This window comes from Euprymna scolopes, chromosome 35 (assembly GCF_053919585.1).
Source record: "Euprymna scolopes isolate OS-2025 chromosome 35, ASM5391958v1, whole genome shotgun sequence".
NCBI classification, from domain to species: domain Eukaryota; kingdom Metazoa; phylum Mollusca; class Cephalopoda; order Sepiida; family Sepiolidae; genus Euprymna; species Euprymna scolopes.
The window spans coordinates 33453554-33472691 of record NC_136516.1 but is presented as its reverse complement, the minus strand read 5'-3'; the positions used below and the strand labels follow the sequence as shown (position 1 = coordinate 33472691).

Here is a 19138-nt window from a genome sequence, read left to right as displayed (position 1 = left end):
GTTCCATCCAGGAGCAACTCACAGATAAGAAAATGGATCCACAGTTAAGTAAAATAAAAATATATTGTTTATGATTTAATTTATATATATCATATATATATATATATATATATATATATATATATATATATATATGCTTCTTTGTGAGTTCCAGGTACTTGTGTGAGTAGAGAAAAGTATCCCGGGCAACATCGTCAAACCCGAATCACGACAGTGCAAGGAAGAAAGAAGTGTACAACATGCACAGCCCCACCACTGTCCCTAATTTACACATGTTTAGTATAAAACCAAATTACTTTTTTGAAAATAAATGTCTCAGAAGTAAATTTTAAAATGCATTCAATAAACAGACATTTATGAGGACAATGTGAAAGTCCTAAAAAAAAAAAAGAAAAGCAAAAGAAAACTCCTTTGTACAAAGATGGCTGCCATGAATAAATGTGAATAAATATCTGAAAGAAGTAAAAGTAATAAGCAAACAACAAACTATATAGGACAAAAACAATTAACACAGAATCATTGGGCTAAGATCACACATCAATTTTGTTGCTTTAATGTACCTGTAGTGGCAGTCACCCGAGATGGGTTGAGCTGCCCCCAATGGTATTAACCACATCTCTTGTCAAAGCCATCTACCCATGTTGGTCGGCAGCAGAGTCGATGACATGATCCTGCCATCCATGGTTCCAGCAACAGACACCAAAAACGCAAGAACCGGACATATCTCCATATCTGCTTTTACTGTCACAAGCCAAGTCTTAAGTTGGCCACCTTGGCGCTTCTTCCGACCAGTGGATGCAATGGGCGCCACCAATTGACGGACAAACTCATCCCCCGGCTAGTGCAACATGTGACTGAACCACCAAAGTCTCCTTTTCAACATGTTTCTTTAATGTGATCATTATTGAATTGTATCATGAATCAACAAGCAATTAACTAAACATACAAGATCACAGTGTAGTATCTGTTTTGAAGCTACACCTAAATTAGTTTGTATTTAGTCAGTGGAGAAGGAAATCCTTCTATACTAAGGCAATTTTTATTTTTGCCTACTTCCAGAGTTCCCCTTTTTGGGGAGCTGGTTTATCCCCACCCCCACCCACCTTAAAATCGATCCTGTGTCACATTTTGCTATCGTGGGGAAACAAATAAATCTCATTAATACAGAGTCATGTTTATTTCATTTCCTATATTTCGTTTCGTTTACAAAACTTTATCAAGATAAGCCCTGAATGAAACAAAATATCAAAATGGAGTAAGCATAATTTTGCGTTAATTCTTTTTCGTTCTACATAGTTTGTTATTAGCTTATTAATCGTATGCATGCTTATGCATGTAATAACATAAATTCCATTTACATACATCGGACATATACCTACTAAAACAACAATACAATAACATCAAACTGACATACATGTACAACAGGGTGTTGCTATATGAACGTGACTTATCAACATGCTCATAACTTATGAAGTCGACAAGAAAGGCAAGACATCCTTAGATTTCCTAAAACCTGAAATGATAATTAAAAGGAGTGCTCATTCACTTTCTCTTGTTAAAAAAATTCTCCAAGACGTGCTTTAAATTCTCCAAGACGTTCTTTAAATTCTTCGAGGCGTTCTCTAAATTCTCCAAGGCGTTCTCTAAATTCTCCAAGGCTTTCTCTAAATTCTCCAAGGCATTCTCTAAATTCTCCAAGGCTTTCTCTAAATTCTCCAAGGCTTTCTCTAAATTCTCCAAGGCTTTCTCTAAATTCTCCAAGGCTTTCTCTAAATTCTCCAAGGCTTTCTCTAAATTCTCCAAGGCATTCTCTAAATTCTCCAAGGCTTTCTCTAAATTCTCCAAGGCATTCTCTAAATTCTCCAAGGCTTTCTCTAAATTCTCCAAGGCTTTCTCTAAATTCTCCAAGGCTTTCTCTAAATTCTCCAAGGCATTCTCTAAATTCTCCAAGGCTTTCTCTAAATTCTCCAAGGCTTTCTCTAAATTCTCCAAGGCTTTCTCTAAATTCTCCAAGGCTTTCTCTAAATTCTCCAAGGCTTTCTCTAAATTCTCCAAGGCTTTCTCTAAATTCTCCAAGGTTTTCTCTAAATTCTCCAAGGCATTCTCTAAATTCTCCAAGACTTTCTCTAAATTCTCCAAAGCATTCTCTAAATTCTCCAAGGCATTCTCTAAATTCTCCAAGGCATTCTCTAAATTCTCCAAGACGTGCTCTAAATATATGCCTTGGTACTGATGGTATTTTAATTTACTTCCTCCCAAAGCAGATAAACACAGTAAGGTGTGGTTCTGAATAACCAAACACGCTAAGGTTAACACACTCTGGCCTATAGCAAACGCCTGAGCAGCCCTGTTGGCATTTCCTGGTAATGACGCTTTACGCGATCAGCAATAAACTAACCTCTTTTCAAAGAGAAGGTAAAGCCTGGGAGGGTTGACCTCATGCGACTGGGCAGAACTATATTTCTTTTTGGCAACAGCAAAAAAAAGAAAATCACTGTTGGGCTAATTGTCGAGGACATATCCATTAACTAGTATTAAAAGAATACACTCAAGCTGATGGTATTCTTGGATTTGGTTATGGTTGTTTTGTTTTACAGTATATCAACTCTTTTCAGGTTATTTAATACCAAATATGGTAATTTTGGGGGGAAAAGTTATGTTTTGAGTTGTTTGTATTTATTCATGGTCTTTGGTTTGGTATTTTGTTTTATGGCATATCATATTTTGTTTTATGGCATATCAACCCCTTTCAGGTTATTTAATGCAAAATCCGGTAATTTGGGGAAAAAAAGAAAGAAAAAACAGATTTTATGCTTCAATTCTTTATATCGTGTTTGGTTTGGTTGTTTTGTAAAGGAATTCTTTGTTTTTATTTGTGGATTTGCAGAACATAATTGAGTTTTGCAAAGGGAAAGGTAGAAAGAAAAAAAACACAATGTTTGGTGAAATTAAGTCAGAAAACCGACATCTTCAGACAGCTTGATCTGGTAGCACCAGAAGTATACTTGGATCCATGAAATACTTGTATTTTACTACTTCACACACCTGCTGTGCAATGGCTACTTTGATATGTGCACTTGTTTGTGGGTTATTTCGATACACCTTATTGTTTAAAATATGGTGATAATGTCTGCATCTACCGATTCATTGGCCTGCTAAGCGATGATTCAGCAACTATAGAGTCTTCTGCAGAGAGTTGGTCCATCTTATTGAAACCCGTACTCAGCTCAGTGTAGGCCACGATGAACACCAAGTGATGTTCTTAACTTAATGCTCTTCATTGACCGTCACCGTCTTCCACATATCATTCTTAAATCAAAATGGAGTCTGATTATGCTGTGTTCCAAGATTGCATTCCACATTCCACATAACGCACAGATTGCAGTAACATCTGACTGACTTCATTTGGCGCTTGAAATCCCCAGAATACAGAGTTCCTATTGTTAATGTAACTTGATAAAAAGAAATTGGTCTCATCATTGAACCGCACATTCTACAAAACATCTAGCACTAACGATGCCATCTCCCTGGCTGATTTTGAAACGTTATTCTTTATTATTTTCTATCAACTCAAAAAGAGTACAGAATAATATTGTGGCACTATATCCTAGTGCCCCAGTTGCGGTAGTTATTAACACACCCTCCCCCTGCATGGCCAGGTGGTGATTTGGCCATAGGCGGAGGAATACACAGAAAACTGCAATCCCATCATTCCCTTTCTTTTCTCAACCTCTTTCTGTCCGGACCGCTATGAGGTGAGCATATATATTTCTGTTTCTCCGTAAATGAGGGGGAGGGGGAATCTCCTCTCCCTCAACACTAGTTAAGGTAGGTTAGTTAGTTTGAATGAAGTAATGGTGAAAATCAATTGTAAGATATGTAAATTGTATGTTAATATTGTAATGTATATATTGTATACATTTTATAAAATAAATAGTTAATTATATTTCATATATATTACGATTGTGTTGTGTTGTGTTATGTGTTTTTTGTGTCTGCCATAAATGTCTGCATTAAAGAATGAAGCGGCCTTGAGGACAAGGAAGATTCCAACCAGAGTGAAGACATCTTGAGAGCATGAACGAGCCACACAGCCACACCCAACATCTCATCTTGATACTCAGACCCTATTGACTGACCCATTGTCACATCATCATGGGACCGTTTCTAAGACATTTAGTGTAACACATAGGTCGGTCACACATCAGTGTCATAATATCATTAATATAAAAAAATTTTTTTTTTTTACTCTTTTTCAACCAGAAACAAAGCATATTGCAACTTGGAACATAAGGGGCTGCTATTTAAGATAGTGTCTAACAGAGGACTGTGGGAAGTTAAGCAACGAGATATTTATCCACATTATATTTAAATTTCTATAGGTTAGTGTAGGGAAGCAAGAAAAAGGAAAGAAATTGAGTTTTACAAAGGGAAAAAGAAGAAAGAAAAAAAAAAACAATGTTTGGTGCATTTAAGTTCGGAAACCGACATCTTCAGACAGCTTGATCTGGTAGCATCCGAAGTATACTTGGATCCATCAAGCAAAGTTATCATGAAACACTAGCAGTCCAAAGTAAGAAATTATTAGAGTAGAAGGTTTTCCAGTATCTAGGAACCCCAATAGTGAAGGGGTGGGGTTTTGCTGCTTGTTGGGTTAGTCAGGAGTATGCATGCCAAGGGGGCACAAGTACTACGAGTTCATTAGAGCACATTCCATTAAAGTACATGTAAAATAGGCACAAGGATGCAATACGGCAAAGATAGGACAGAGGTTAGAGTTTGGCTGATAGTGTGGAACCTATTAGATTTGAGACTTTTTTTTGGACTCTGTCTAAGAGTGAGAGACTAGTGGTAGATGCATCAATCCAGATGTGGCAACAAAACTCCATGTATAGGCAAATGGTGGCTTTGTAGAATATAGGAGACTGATGAGTGAGAGTAGCTTTCTAACATGGTAGAGGGAGCCTACCTTCTTTACAGCAGTCTTGGCAACGTCCTCAATGTATTTGTTCCAATTCACATTGGATGTGAATGTTAAGTCAAAGTAGCTGGATAGAAGTTTAATAAATTATTACATTACTAGCGAAATAAAATAGAAATCCGATGGTGGTTTCTACATCAATCGGTATTGTTGGCATCCATTTGTCTCAGGAGATAATGGAGTTTTGCACTTCAGATTTGTCTGTCGCTAAAATGCAGTATCTGCCATGACTGTGAAAGCCTATCCTGGATCGACAGGTCTTGTTGCAGTTGCCATAGATGTATTTGTTCCAATCATGTTTGTAGAAGTATTAACTCCCAAATGAGTCACGTTTATATAATAACACCCTGACAATAAACTGGTATTAACAACACCAAACCGACAAATACATATGTATTATAATAACAATAAAACAAAAAAGAAAAACATAAAATAGGAATGAGATAAATAAAAAAGATAAAAGATCATTTATAAATGAAATAATCAAAAACAAAAATTCATTTCGTATATCTACTTACCTCTCTTTGCACAGAATATCAGGTCAGTGCAAAGATTTGTCCGGTTTATAGAAGAGGCATTCTTAAAACGATTGTAATTTACTTTATGTATATTGTTATTACTTAAACATATCACCATGATTAATTTATAACATTTTTCTTTCAGATTATTAAAGCATCATTCATATTTTTCTGCAATATTCTCTTTCGTCAGCAGAAAGGAATTATCTTTCATTATGATAATGCCCGTCCTCACACAATATCATTGACCAGAGGAGGAGAAATTGGTTGGGAAATCTTGCTCCCATCCTACATATTCTCCTGACCTAGCTCCCTCAGATTATCACTTATTTCAGGAATTACAAAACCATTTAGATGGCCTTACGTTAACATCATTCAGAGGAGATTGAACATGAGTTAAGATTCATATTTCATATCTAAACCTAAAGAATTTTACAAGCGAAACTTTTATAAGCTCGTTGACAAATCAAATTAAGTTATCAAGTGCAAAGATCGTTATTGTTATGAATAAAGATTTTCAAAATCATTTTCAAGATAAAATTTTAACTCAGCAAAAACTTTTGCACCGACCTAATTATATATATATATATATATATATATATATATATATATATAAATTTTTTATAAATGTTTATTTTTGAAATATTGTTAATTTTAATGTATACCGTTTTCGTTTAACGGGTTCAGATTGTTATGATAAAAACCCAATCACCGTTAATTTCGAGTTAAGCTCAATGTATCCATTAAATAGGTGCAGAGCATATATAGTGCAAAACTTTGTTGAAATTCAAAGACTTACAGTTTTTCTTTTTTGTAATTTTTGTTTATTTCATCCTGGATTTTTTCATTACAGCTGTTTCGTTAATGGGATGGCAATTTTATGTTTTAATGTGTCCATAAAAATTTCCTGTCATCATCAACTCGTCAGATGTTTCTATTTGATGTTACCAACAAACACCAGGTTTATCATGTACAAAATCAACCTTTTGTTGGTAACATCAAATGGAAACAACATCTGACGAGTTGGTGATGACACGAAATTTTTATGGACACATAAAATCATAAAAGTGCCATCCCATTAACGAAACAGCTGTAATGAAGAAATCCAGGATGAAATAAACAAAAGTTACAGAAAAGAAAAAAATGTAAGTCCTTGAATTTCAACAAAGTTTTGCACTATATATATATATATATATATATATATATATATATATATATATATATATATAAATAATATATATATATATGGCACTAAATAAGTAAATAGACATTTTACAAAAATAATTCATACATATTAAAAGTTTCTGCTTTCTTCACCAACGGCAAACACCAAAAGGCGTGCAAAGCAACAGCAAATCTTTGAAACTAATTGATATATTTTTTTTGCATTGGTAAAATTAAACATCACTATTAATAAATCATAGAGTCAAGCTTGGTCATCCAGTAAAGTAACTAAAAAGAAGAAAAACTTAGAAAAATATTTGCATTATAAATAATACTTCAAGTCAGCTGTTGCTTGCATTTGCTTGAATAGATACCGAATTATCTCCCTTGACGTTAACACAAAGACACAACTATTTGTATATAGCTATATTATTGAACGCAACATGGAAAGACTCAATGATCACAGAGCATCATAAATTTTACACTTGCACTTTTTAAATGTAATCACGATTTCGCGATCGTTTATAGTCCTGAATCTGCATTTGCTCATTTTCTTGTAAATAATTGTCAAGCTTCCTGGATTTATTTTATTTGTTCCAAAGTTTTTGAGATGAGGATTAATAATTTGCATTATTTGGATTATTATTCTCATCTTGGTTGTTATTTTCACAACGTTTCAGTCGATGTTACCTCCGACCTAAAAACTGTCTCCTCCTACCTATATAGGATGGAGGTTTGATCATTGGGAAGAACTGTAAAAATATAAAACAAAATAAGAACGGATTATAGTGTTTCCCTGTTTGTCTTATTACAGACTAGCAGGGGTAAAAAAAAAAAAAAGTGTTAGTAGGGAGGGAGGCTCGAACCTGTGACGAACCCAAAGGCGGAAAAGAAAGTGAAAGAAAATGTGAACGTTTACCGTTACGAAGCCATAGAAAGTGAGAAGTGTTCAAATTTAGCGATGTCAATCAAAGAGTTGACTTGCAGAAACGAACGTTGGCTGGAGGCAGTTCAGTTTTCCACCGTTTCATTTATTTGTTTCCCCACGATGTTGGAGAAAACCAGCTCCCCACAAAAAGGGAGTGTCCAAATGAATAGCAGTTATCTGATATGAAGGGTTTCCCCAACATTGATCAAAGCTAATTGCTTTCTGGACGTCCCGGCACGAAAGGTCGGGAAGCTGCCTTCGCTTTCGATTCAGTTTTGTTTTTATACGAAAAACACAAGCAAACACGCGAGAGGATGAAATAGCATGAATTTTATAAAAGTCGATCAAAATAAATCTAGAGACGACGTCCCTTTGCAAATCGTAGATATTATGATCTAGGGAGTATATAAAAAGTTCTAAAACATAGTACCCCCCTCCCCCGAGAACCTCAACGAAAAAAGCCTTTGCTGGACATACAAAAACGTGCGCGGCCATTTTGCCTTTTATATGTATAGATGAAGGAATAGATTTGTTACGTGCATAGTGTCAGGCGGAATTTCTATAGACATTACTATCCTTCATAAGTGGAGGCTCACAAGTAAACAAACAAAAAGAAAAAAAATTAAAAATTTTATAAATATCCCAGAGTTAAAAAAATATGCACCTGAAGATGATCGGAGGTTACATCGGTCGAAACGTGAAAGTAACAACCAAGAATAGAATAGTAGTTCATATAATATTTTATTTAGTAAAATATTCTGACATTTAGGTTATTGCATTTAATTAGAACACAAGTTTATACACACGCGCATGTGTGTGTGTGTTTGTGTGTGTGCATAAATTACAAAATTAATAATGGCAGGTGAAGCACTCTTTAGTCTTGGTGGGGCGTCACCAAGTGTCTCGATAAAAGCACTGGTCCCCATCATCCCACTGTGTTGGCGTCAGAAAGGGTACCTAACCTCAACCAAGGAAATAACTTTGAAAGAAAATCGGCTGCATTTCAGGTTATGTAGTTTAAATGAAGACCTGCTCAGAGATAAGCTGTTGGTTCGGAAACCAATTCCAACACATGCTAGCATGTAAAACTGCCATTAAACCAAAAATGATCATGATAAATAACATAAATCTGTAAATCTAGCAGAACTAAATCCATATTGCATGTCACTGAGTTATTTCTGCAGAGGTGGTTGACCACTTCTCTCTTTACCATAGATTCAAATATACGGTGGAACAATAAAATTGTCGCCCTAGAATAGACATGTGCCACCTCACATCTTCGAAGTCTGCTTGAAAGTCAGCACTAAAGTGTACCTGGATATGCTGAAGAGTGTGTTGATCCCCTGGTAAAATCAGGTAGCAAGATTCGGCACTGTCCCACAAGTCCAAAGAGACCCAGGCTTGACTTCAAAAGGAGTGCTATAACTTTGCACCCTTCTCTCACTGGCCGCCGTTCTTCCCTGACCTGAACCTGCAGAACCACTTCGTTTATTCATAAGTCGAGAACATCACCAACATGACCTTGCATAACACCAAAGCCCCGACCCATATCAAGGTGATGATTGAGGCTGAAGGTGGCTACATTGAATAGATGTTATTTCTACTACATAATTAAGTTACCGGAATTGATTTTATTTCAATAAAAGTTTTAAAACAAAGCTGTAGTGGTGTTTTCTTTAGGGCGACACTTTTATCGTTCCAGCCTGTATATCATATGATGATGATGATTGCAACGTCTTGTCAGACGAATACCACTCCCTCAGACACTTAAAAGTCCATGAGCCCAAAAATGACTTTCATCGCCACAGGTCCATTTTAATAGTCTGAGAGAGTATCTATACACAGATGATGTTAAAGAGTCTTAGCTTTGTATGACAACTAAGTCTCTCTCTCAGTTCAAAATGTTGAGATCCAGCAACAAGCAAGAGCAAGATAGCCAGCAACAAATTAAACTGCAGACCAGCTTAATGCAGGTACTGGTCTCCCGCTTTATGGTTTTTTAAATCAGAGATTTGCTTCTCCTAGAAAGGTTGCCTTCACCATGGCTTACGGGAGCCCCCTCTACCCCAACACACATATACATACACACAAACACACACGGTGCTAGTTGGCCATTGACCCCAAAAAAGGGCTCATTCGCCCTTTGGAAGGTCTTGTTTTTAATCCTTCAGGGAGACTATATATCATATATATACGTACATACAACACATGCATACATTATATATATATAAACACATATACATCATATATTGAATATATACATGCGACACACATGCAATACACAAACACTGTAGTAAATTTTTGCAGTGTATTTGGAACCGAAAGTGACTAAAGCATTTACAGGGACGTGTTTTGTCGTTTTATGATCGCCGCTTCAAGTGCGAAACTACCGATCATAATGATGATAAAATATGTAATTTATTCAATCATTACATATGTATGTATTTCTTACCTTAAAAGCTTCTGATGTATCAACGTACGGTGAATAAGAGCCAAAGTAATAAGACCGTTTTCGGCGCGAAGCAGCATCGTCAGATTTGTCAGTTTTCTTTTTGTTGATTTTCTTTTTCCTTTTGTTGATTTTCTTTTTCGCGCTTTTCTTTTCCTCAGTTTTCTTCACACCAATTTCCTCATCATCTTCTTTTGATTCGGTGCTATCGATGACGTCAGGAATTGCAGGTGGTAGTCCCGGACTATCGACTTGAAACCTTGATGGTATAGCTGGTGGCAAACCTGCAAAATATTTTGTAAAAAAAACAAGTTTTCAAACAATATGGTAATACTTCGATTAACTCTAACCTGTAAACAATAATATAGTTTTTAGTTTCATCGGCTGCTCATCAGAGGCATGTATTTCATAATAAAAGACAAACACATTGGTCTATAGCGGAAAGGAAAAAAGATGAAAAAGGAATGTTAAGAAACACAGCAAAGCGAAATCGTGCAACACTCACATTGTGGACAAATAATCAAGTGTTAACTATTCTACACTTTCAACTAACAATTTCTAAAGTTAAATTCGACATACTGTTGTCAAAATTCGCTACTACAAAATCCGAAATACTCCTATCAAAGCTTGCTACTAATCCAAATCAACACAGTCGCTGACAAAACAGGTTTTTTATTTAAACCGGCAGAATCTCATTTGCATAGAAGGCTATGAGAAATATTGTTATTTCACGAGATCATCAACATATAAATTGAAGCAGTAGTCATTTTCTTTTGTTTTATTTATTCTGTTTGTCGCCCACCGGACACTACAGGCTACACAAAATCAAGTTTGTACAAATTTTTAAGGCGTTTATCACACACATTAAAGATAATTAAAGACCACACTTGATATATCATACACAACGAGTGCCGATTTTTAAACTGCCATTTTTCATGTTCCTTTTCTGCTCTGGACCAGTGTATTCATCTTTTATTAATAAATGTCTCTGATGAGCAATCCGTTTGAACTAAAGACTATATTCTTGTTGACAGGTTGTAAAACGTTCAGAAGAGGGAAAGAATATAAGGATTCATCAAAAAAAAAAAAAAATGATTTGGACTGACGTTTTTTTTTTCCTTTGGTCATTGGAATGCAGCCAATCTCTTTCTCTTTTACTATAAAAAATATAAATAGATTACACAATATAGCTTCCAATAATAGTGATATCCTAAGGAACCCTTGCGAAAAAATATATGATAATCTTATTGATTTATTTCTCCTTTATAATTCAATAGTTTTTTCTTTTTATAAACCGATTTGAGAGACTGACATGCTGAAAATCAGTCTGTATTCTTCGAGCAAGTTAACTGTTTTTACATGAATTGCTCAAGTTTCAGTTTTATGTCCAATGTTAACTAAGCCATTCTTTTTAACTTTACCAAATATTTTCTGCAAATTTATTCTCTGTGATTATTTTACTTTTTTAAAACGATTTCACAGTTTGAAAATATTGTTAGAATATCCCCAAAATTTCCAACAATATTTCCGTGCATGTGTAAAAAAATTAAGTTCGACGGAAAAAAAAGAAAAACTGAAAACTGCATTTGCATCAATATGCCAAGGAATAATAGTCTTGGCCAATTCATCACTATCTCTTAAAGGAACACATGGCAAGCTTTTAAGGGTTCGGCAAAACCCTGGATTAGGTAATACAGGGCAGAGTGGAAATTGAAGACAGTTGATTTGCTAAATTGGGATAACTGGAGAGTGAACATGTGAAATATCAGAAAACGTCTAAATATGTTTAATAATAATTATTACTAGCAGGGAGACTCGACGTTACCCGGGATTGCTGATCAACGAATATTTCACACTCCCATATTTTTATTAAATCGAAATCGGTGAAAATCGATCATTATTCAATCAAATCGATTGATTGCCTCCTTTAGTTAGGGACCTATTGCAGTGCACCGGAAGGAAGCTTCACATGTCTCTCTGCAGTGACTTACTCCACATTTTAGTGTACATTGCATTGTATAGAACAGTCGTTTTCGAGTCTATAGGGAACGAACTCACACACACGGACACACACAAAGTTCCTTTTATATAATAGTAGAGATAGAAATTACAAAAAAGAAACAGAAAAACAATTGTTGTGGTGTCCACCTTATAGATAACAATGAACTCTTCTACTTACTATAAAAACCAGAAGAATATGTCTCTTGGTGTTATGCACACAAGTCATGCATGCTTGGCAGTTGGACTGACGTATAACCACACTATAACCTATAAATTTAATCTTTCCTATGCATGATCCCAAATAGCAGCCACCTTCAAATGGCGATATGCCTTGTTAGGAGTGAACGTGAGAAAAAAAAAATTTATTAAAAAAAACAAACTAAAAAACAGGAACAGGGATGCAACACTGCGACGATGAGACAGGGGTTGTAGCTTAGTTGACAGTGTGGCACATTAGATTGCATACTCTTTTTGGGACCCTGTCCAAGAGGCAGAGACTAGCGATAGATGCACCAGCTCAAATGTGGCAACAATACTCTATGCATGGGGGAATGCTGGCATAATCTATCCACCAAAAAATTTAATAAGTGTTGTGATGTGTCCATCTTACGGATAATAACAAACTCTTGCATTTACTATAAAGATCGGGAGAATATGTATTTTGGAGTTATGCAAAAGTGATGCAAACTTGGCAGCCAAACTGACGTATAACCACACTTTATTTGATGTATTTACTGTTTTCTTCAATATACATGTATTTTGTTTTCACTAAATATGGAGTTGTGTCTTTATTCCGGACATTTATCCAACGACGACAAGAAGAAAAAGAAGAGGAATATAAAAAGAGGAATCAATAAAAGAATGAGTTGACTTTGTGAAAAAAAAAAAAAAAAATTGACTTACCTGGGGGCAAGTATGGATCATATTTGCGACAATGTTGTAGGTCTGAGAAGATATGGCTTGCAGGTTGAAGATTGTATTGTTTCAAACTTTTAAAGATCTGAATAATAAAATAATTTTGTAAGAAAACTGTATTCACACACACACACACACACACACACACACACACACACACACTAGCAGATCACCCAGTCGTAAAATATGCTTAAATGTGATATTTTGATTTATACAGATTTCATACTTATTATTATAGAACCAATTCTCTATTGATTATTATCTTGTACCCAATATATAGTAATGATTTAAAAAGTTAAAAAAAACAAAAAAACTTTGGTGCCCTCACCTGGAATTTAAACCAAAACATTCACTGCTCCAACCATAGTTGTTATTTAGCGCTTCAGCTATAGTCATTATCGTCTAAGCTATCACCAGATGGATAAAAAAGGCTAAAAATTAAGCGACTTCAAGCTAAAAATGTATGTGTACACATGCTCAGCAGTTAGTTGATTTACTCCTACCAAGGTCAATTATCTTTTTTTTTTCAATTTTGACTCCTTAGCGGATATTTTTATAGACTAAAAACGAAATTGAAAGTGTTCCCGGGGTCCAAATACCCTATATATCAAGATTCAAGTCTTGAGACAAAATATTTAGAGAGGAGTTTGCTAGAGACATTTCGCACACATGCAGACAAGGTCACTAATATATATATATATATATATATATATATATATATATATATATATAAATAAAACATGCTCATGTGCTAGAACGTTTTCATCCTAAATTCTACATAATTATGAAGAATGTAGAAACTATGCATAAAAAAATTAAGCGTAATAATAAAATGAAACCAATCACTTAATAAGAAACCATAATTTTCCAAGAAATATGCAAAAGTTAACCTTCATGAAATCGCTCGCATATCAGGAATTTAGTTTAATAATTTGTAAATAGAAAAAGTAGGATTTTAATCTCAATATCAGGATGAGAAAAAAATTCAACTTTATATATATATACTATGGGGGAGGGGCACCCGATTGTAAAATATGCTTAAATATGATATTTTAATTTTTCCAGATTTTGTATATATTATTATAGAGTCGTTATTTCAACAGTAAAAAAAAAAGGATTTGAGTGCCAACAGCTAGAATCGCAACCGAAAGCAAAACTGTAGCATTCAAAGCTGGTGATGTTACCACTGTACTAACGTGACACGCATATGAACTGATTAAAAATAAACTAAGATGAATGTACAAAATGCATAACGATTTTTTTCAATTTTGACCCCTTAAAAATAGTAATAATAAAAATATTGATAATAATGTTAATATTAGTGATGATAATATTAATAATGTAAATAATAATGATCATGATAAAAATAATGTTTATAATAATAATGTTAATAACAATGTCAATAATAATAATAATGTTAATAAAAATAATGATAACAATGTTAAAAATAATAATGTTTATGATAATAATGATAAAAATAATAATGTTAATAATAATCATGATAATAATGATAAAAATAATGTTAATAATAATCATGATAATAATGATAAAAATAATGTTAATAATAATCATGATAATAATGATAAAAATAATGTTAATAATAATCATGATAATAATGATAAAAATAATGTTAATATCAAAGAGCAGAAAAATGTAAAGATCAATGAGAACTGTTAGTCACATGCTGCACTCTATAAAGACTGTGTAGCTGTTTAATTCTTTTCAGCACAAACCAATGACACGTATTTATATTTGAATATCTTATTCTTCATTTCGCAATTTCGGTAGAATTTTGTACCTACTATAATAAAAAAGGGTTCTGCATGTGTGGGGACCAATTTGATCAAACTGCCTTTGTATCATAGTGTGTGTATGGTGCACGTGTGAGAAAATCAGCAGCAGCCGTAGGATAGATGGCTAGCAAAAATATTAGCAGCAGGAGTCGTTAAAGCACATATGCAAATTGGCAAGTGAACACTCTGACGTTGCGGAAAGAAGAAAGAAAGAGAGAAAAAAAAAAGGAAAAAATACAGCATGTGGTCAAGCGAGAAAAGCAAACTACCCGCTGAGGAAGATAGACATGTGAAATGGAGGATAAGAAAGTGATGGCTAAGACCGATGTCAGGTGTAAGGGATAGAGACTTTTAAAAAGCACATGTTATATAGCACTGCGTTATAAAACACGTGTGTATGAAAGGACTTTTGAAATATAATGAAATGCATTATTTTGAAAGAACCACAAATAAATGCATTTCATTTGCACCTAAAAAAAAAAAAAATGTCATGTCTGATTTTTATTTATTTCCTTTTTTATTTGTTTGTTCTTTTGCGACAGTACCAGACAAAGTGTGGGTCTGAGAGGTCTGAAATGTAACAACACAGTTAAACTGTAACAGTCACGACACCTTCAAACCAGCTCCGCTCTGACACATGAACATGTAAGTGTTGTCCTACCAGTAAAAGCTATTATTCATCGACTCTTTGAAAGCTGGTGAAGGCTCTGTGGTTAATGCACAGGCAGACAACCTGTAGGTGCTAAGTTTGAATCCAGTTCGTTCCACAAACCACCTTCACTTTGGATGTTAGCAACCTTCATGTGGTCCCGCCCGTAAGTACCCGTGGTTAAATAATAAATTCTCTACTTTCAGAAATAGATTCTTAACTATTCTGTATTTTCACTTGACAATTTTTTTTGGTTAAATTCGTCACACTGCTTTGAAAGCTCATGACTCCAAATTTGCTTTGGTTTCTGAAAAACAGGTTTTTTAATCAAATTGGCATCATCTCATTTGCATACGAGATAACGAGAAATCTCATTTCACAAGATCTACTTGCATATAATTAGATGCAGCAGCCGTTTTTTTTCTTCTCCAAAATTCTGTTTTTGTCTGTGACGTGACCGGATCCTACATGTTGCATCAACTCGAGAGGCTTGTACCAATTTTTAATAATTATTATTTGCTTACAAACAGCGATCAAACATTTAATCACACTTTCTAAAGAAAGAATTCTAACTAGAAAGATATCAGAGAAACGAATACCAACAATAGAATCATCTGATTTGTACGAAATGATGATGCTGATGATGATAATGATAATGATGCTACTGCTGATGATGATGATGATGCTGATGCTACTGTTGCTGCTGATGATGGTGATGATTGTGATGTTGCCGTTATATACAAACAAGAGGAAAGAAAGAAAGAAAAATCTGGGTCGACATTTTTTCTTTCTCAACAAATTTTTTTGTTATAACGTTATAATTGTTTCAACACCACTTAAAAGTCTTGCGCCATCGTCCATCTCGCCTGGTGTACACTTTTCTTCTCTGACCTCACGTCGACCATAGCCAGCCATTTCTCACCTTCGTGTTTGCACATCTATTTTCTTCGACATTGCACTTTGCTTCTGCCCTGCGCACATGCTGTCCTTTTTCTCTTTTTCCATTTTTCTTCTTACGCACACTTCCTGATTTGCATATGCACTTTTTTCGACTGCTGCTGCTAATCTCTTCACAGCCAGCTATCCTTCGCTGCTGCTGCTAATTTCCCACACACTCAAATGCACTACGTTACATGATGATCTCTTTACAGACACGAGACACTGTCTGCCAAACTTGATGGAACTTAATGGGACGATATGAAGAGAGAGTCGATGCTACCCAAATACTTTGATGATTCTGCGAATATACTTTGCTGTTAAAGATGTTGATTTGTTTTCATATGAATTTACCTTATCTGGTGTAATTTGGTTGTTTCCGCCGAGGAGATGGACGCTTTCATCTACCATTCCAATGGCACACAAAGAAAAAGGGGTGGCTTCAATGGTCATCTTGGTGTTTGCACCAGGTCTCACCTTGTCTTTGTTAAATGTCATGTTTACCTTAAAAAAAAAAAAAAAAAAAAAAAAAAAAAATATTAATGCAACGGTTAAAGGTGCTGGTTGATTATTTCCAAGTGGTTGAAGGTTATATCCTTGCTACAGACAATAATAACTAAGAATGACATGATAATTAACACTTTTACACAGTCATGGCTGATGGAATGAGAAAAATCTACCCTACTGAATTGAATAAGGATTAAAAGTAGGCAAAAAGTCAAATTTTATGACAGTGGAGATAAAACGTTGTTGGTAGAAATTATGTCAGTGTTTTTTATGGCGTTATTTGAACAAGAGTGCCTTCTTTTTCTTTTTTGTTTTTACAAGGGAATCACCACTTATCAAGGCCCAGAGGCCACTCAAAGATAAAGTTTAAAGAGTGTACATTAGTTAAAAAGACAATACCATAGTAATTGTTAGAATTGTAAATTTGATAAATTGGATGACTTAAGGGGAACGGCTCATCACAAACTTGTTTACATTGGACTGGAAGACGGCCATATTGTAGTCAACTGCAAAGCAGGGAAACGGAAGAGTGTTCCACAGGTGTGCAGTTCTAAGAAAGAAGCTTTGTTCATGGAATCTACGTTTAGGTTTAGGCATAGATAAAGAGTGGACGAAATTATTGATCAGCAAAACAAGTGTTTTTCGTGAATGTTTGGCAAGGGGGGAGGTGCATAGATTGGAGCTCAGACGAGCACTTGCCATGAAAATAACGATATAACAGAGACAGGCTCGCAGGGAAGAGGAAAGGCATCCCCCCACTAGGTTACGAAGTCACAGATTGGACCATCATTGTAACATAATTACAGTTACAAGAGATTTACATACATCTTTTTTTTTTCTTATTTCTGTATAACTCGTTGTACGAGGTGCCTCCAATAAGTTTCCAGAATTTTTTGTACAGACATTTAATACTGGAGAAAATTCAGTATATTATTGCTATACATCTTATAAAGATGGTTGACTAATTTTTATGGTTTCAGGTTCAAATTTTTAGCTACAGCAGGAATTGAAATACACACATCGCTTTTGTTACAACTTACTAGTAACATCATCATTGGTTTAACGTCTATTTTACATGATTAGCATGTGTTGGACGGCTTCCAGAAATTGGCTTCCAAACTAACCTATCTCTGGTTAAGTCTTTATTAATCCCCTGGTCCATTTTTATAATTTTCTCATGTTTTTTTGTTTGTTTTTTGTCCTTCCTCTGTGAACTGGACCTTTTTTTTCACTTGAGAGTCACTGCTTATCAAGGCTTGAAGGCCACTCGAGAATAAGGATTAATGACTGTAAGGTGGTGGTGTAGCAATCGTTAATGGAGTAAATTCAATAGAATTTGATTATTTCTGGGGATGGCTCAACAAGAACTTGTTTACATTGGATTTGAAAGCTACCATGTTGTATTCAACCGGGAAGTAAGCCAGTAGAACAGTGTTCTACAAGTGGGCAGTTCTGAGGCTATTACTTCAATTATTCTACATCTACTAACCCAATAACATCCATTTTTTCAATGTGACCATACCATCGAAGTCTACTCTTCAGCACATGCCTTCCTATATTGTCCAGATTTAATGTTCTTCTCAGATCAGAAGTAAGCCTGTCTTTAAGACTCACATTACACATCCATCGTATCATTCTCATATCCTTTCTCTCCATGCAGCACATGTCCTCACTAGCTAGATTTCACTTCCATACATCATCACACTGCATACACACACCTGATAGACACTTGGTTGACAGTGGTAATGCTCTGCTTGTTAGTAATGACAGAATTTCCATGGACTTACACCATCCATTTCTAACTAATTCTTGCTATCACACTAGCACCTGCTCCACCTTGTGATCCAATGTAATCCAAGGTAACAAAACTTCTGATATCATTTCTCTCCATGCAACACATATCCTCAACTCTTACCGGCCAAATTTCACTTCTATACCTCATCACACTGCGTACACATGCATAATAGACTCTTCGTTTGTCAACAGTCGTAACACTGCTAGTTAGTAATGGCAGAAGTTCCCTGAACCTACTCCATTCACTCTAAATTCTTGCAATCACACTAGCACCTGCTCCACCCGGCGCTCCAATGAAATTCTGCCATTGCTAAATATTTGAATACATTTTCTTTTCTTACATATTACGTAATTCTACCGCTCCAGTAGATGTCTCACTGCCGATTCAGTTCTCTACCTGGCAACATTTCATGAAAAACACTCGTCTGGCTGAAATCACTCAATAATTTCCCCCACTCTTTATCTGTGCATAAACCTAAATGTAGATTCCATGACCAAAGTTT

At 35.0% G+C, this 19138-nt stretch overlaps 2 protein-coding genes across 5 annotated transcripts in view; both read right to left on the bottom strand.

Moving 5' to 3' along the window:
* Positions 1 to 19138, bottom strand: part of LOC145259799 (pregnancy zone protein-like) — a 313594-nt gene that overhangs the window by 131120 nt on the left and 163336 nt on the right. For all 4 annotated transcript variants that reach the window (XM_080117581.1, XM_080117583.1, XM_080117582.1 and 1 more), the window contains exons 16-18: positions 16689 to 16838; positions 12945 to 13041; positions 10044 to 10324 (exon numbers count right to left, since the gene is read on the bottom strand). In XM_080117581.1, the coding sequence (XP_079973707.1) occupies positions 10044 to 10324; positions 12945 to 13041; positions 16689 to 16838 (528 nt within the window). The remainder of the gene's footprint in view (positions 1 to 10043; positions 10325 to 12944; positions 13042 to 16688; positions 16839 to 19138) is intronic.
* LOC145259992 (uncharacterized) lies at positions 150 to 4143 on the bottom strand. Its single transcript, XM_080117996.1, has 2 exons — positions 4140 to 4143; positions 150 to 2360 (listed from the first exon to the last, which is right to left on the bottom strand). The coding sequence occupies exons 1-2, from the start codon at positions 4141 to 4143 to the stop codon at positions 1543 to 1545; spliced, it is 822 nt and encodes a 273-aa protein (XP_079974122.1). The 3' UTR covers positions 150 to 1542.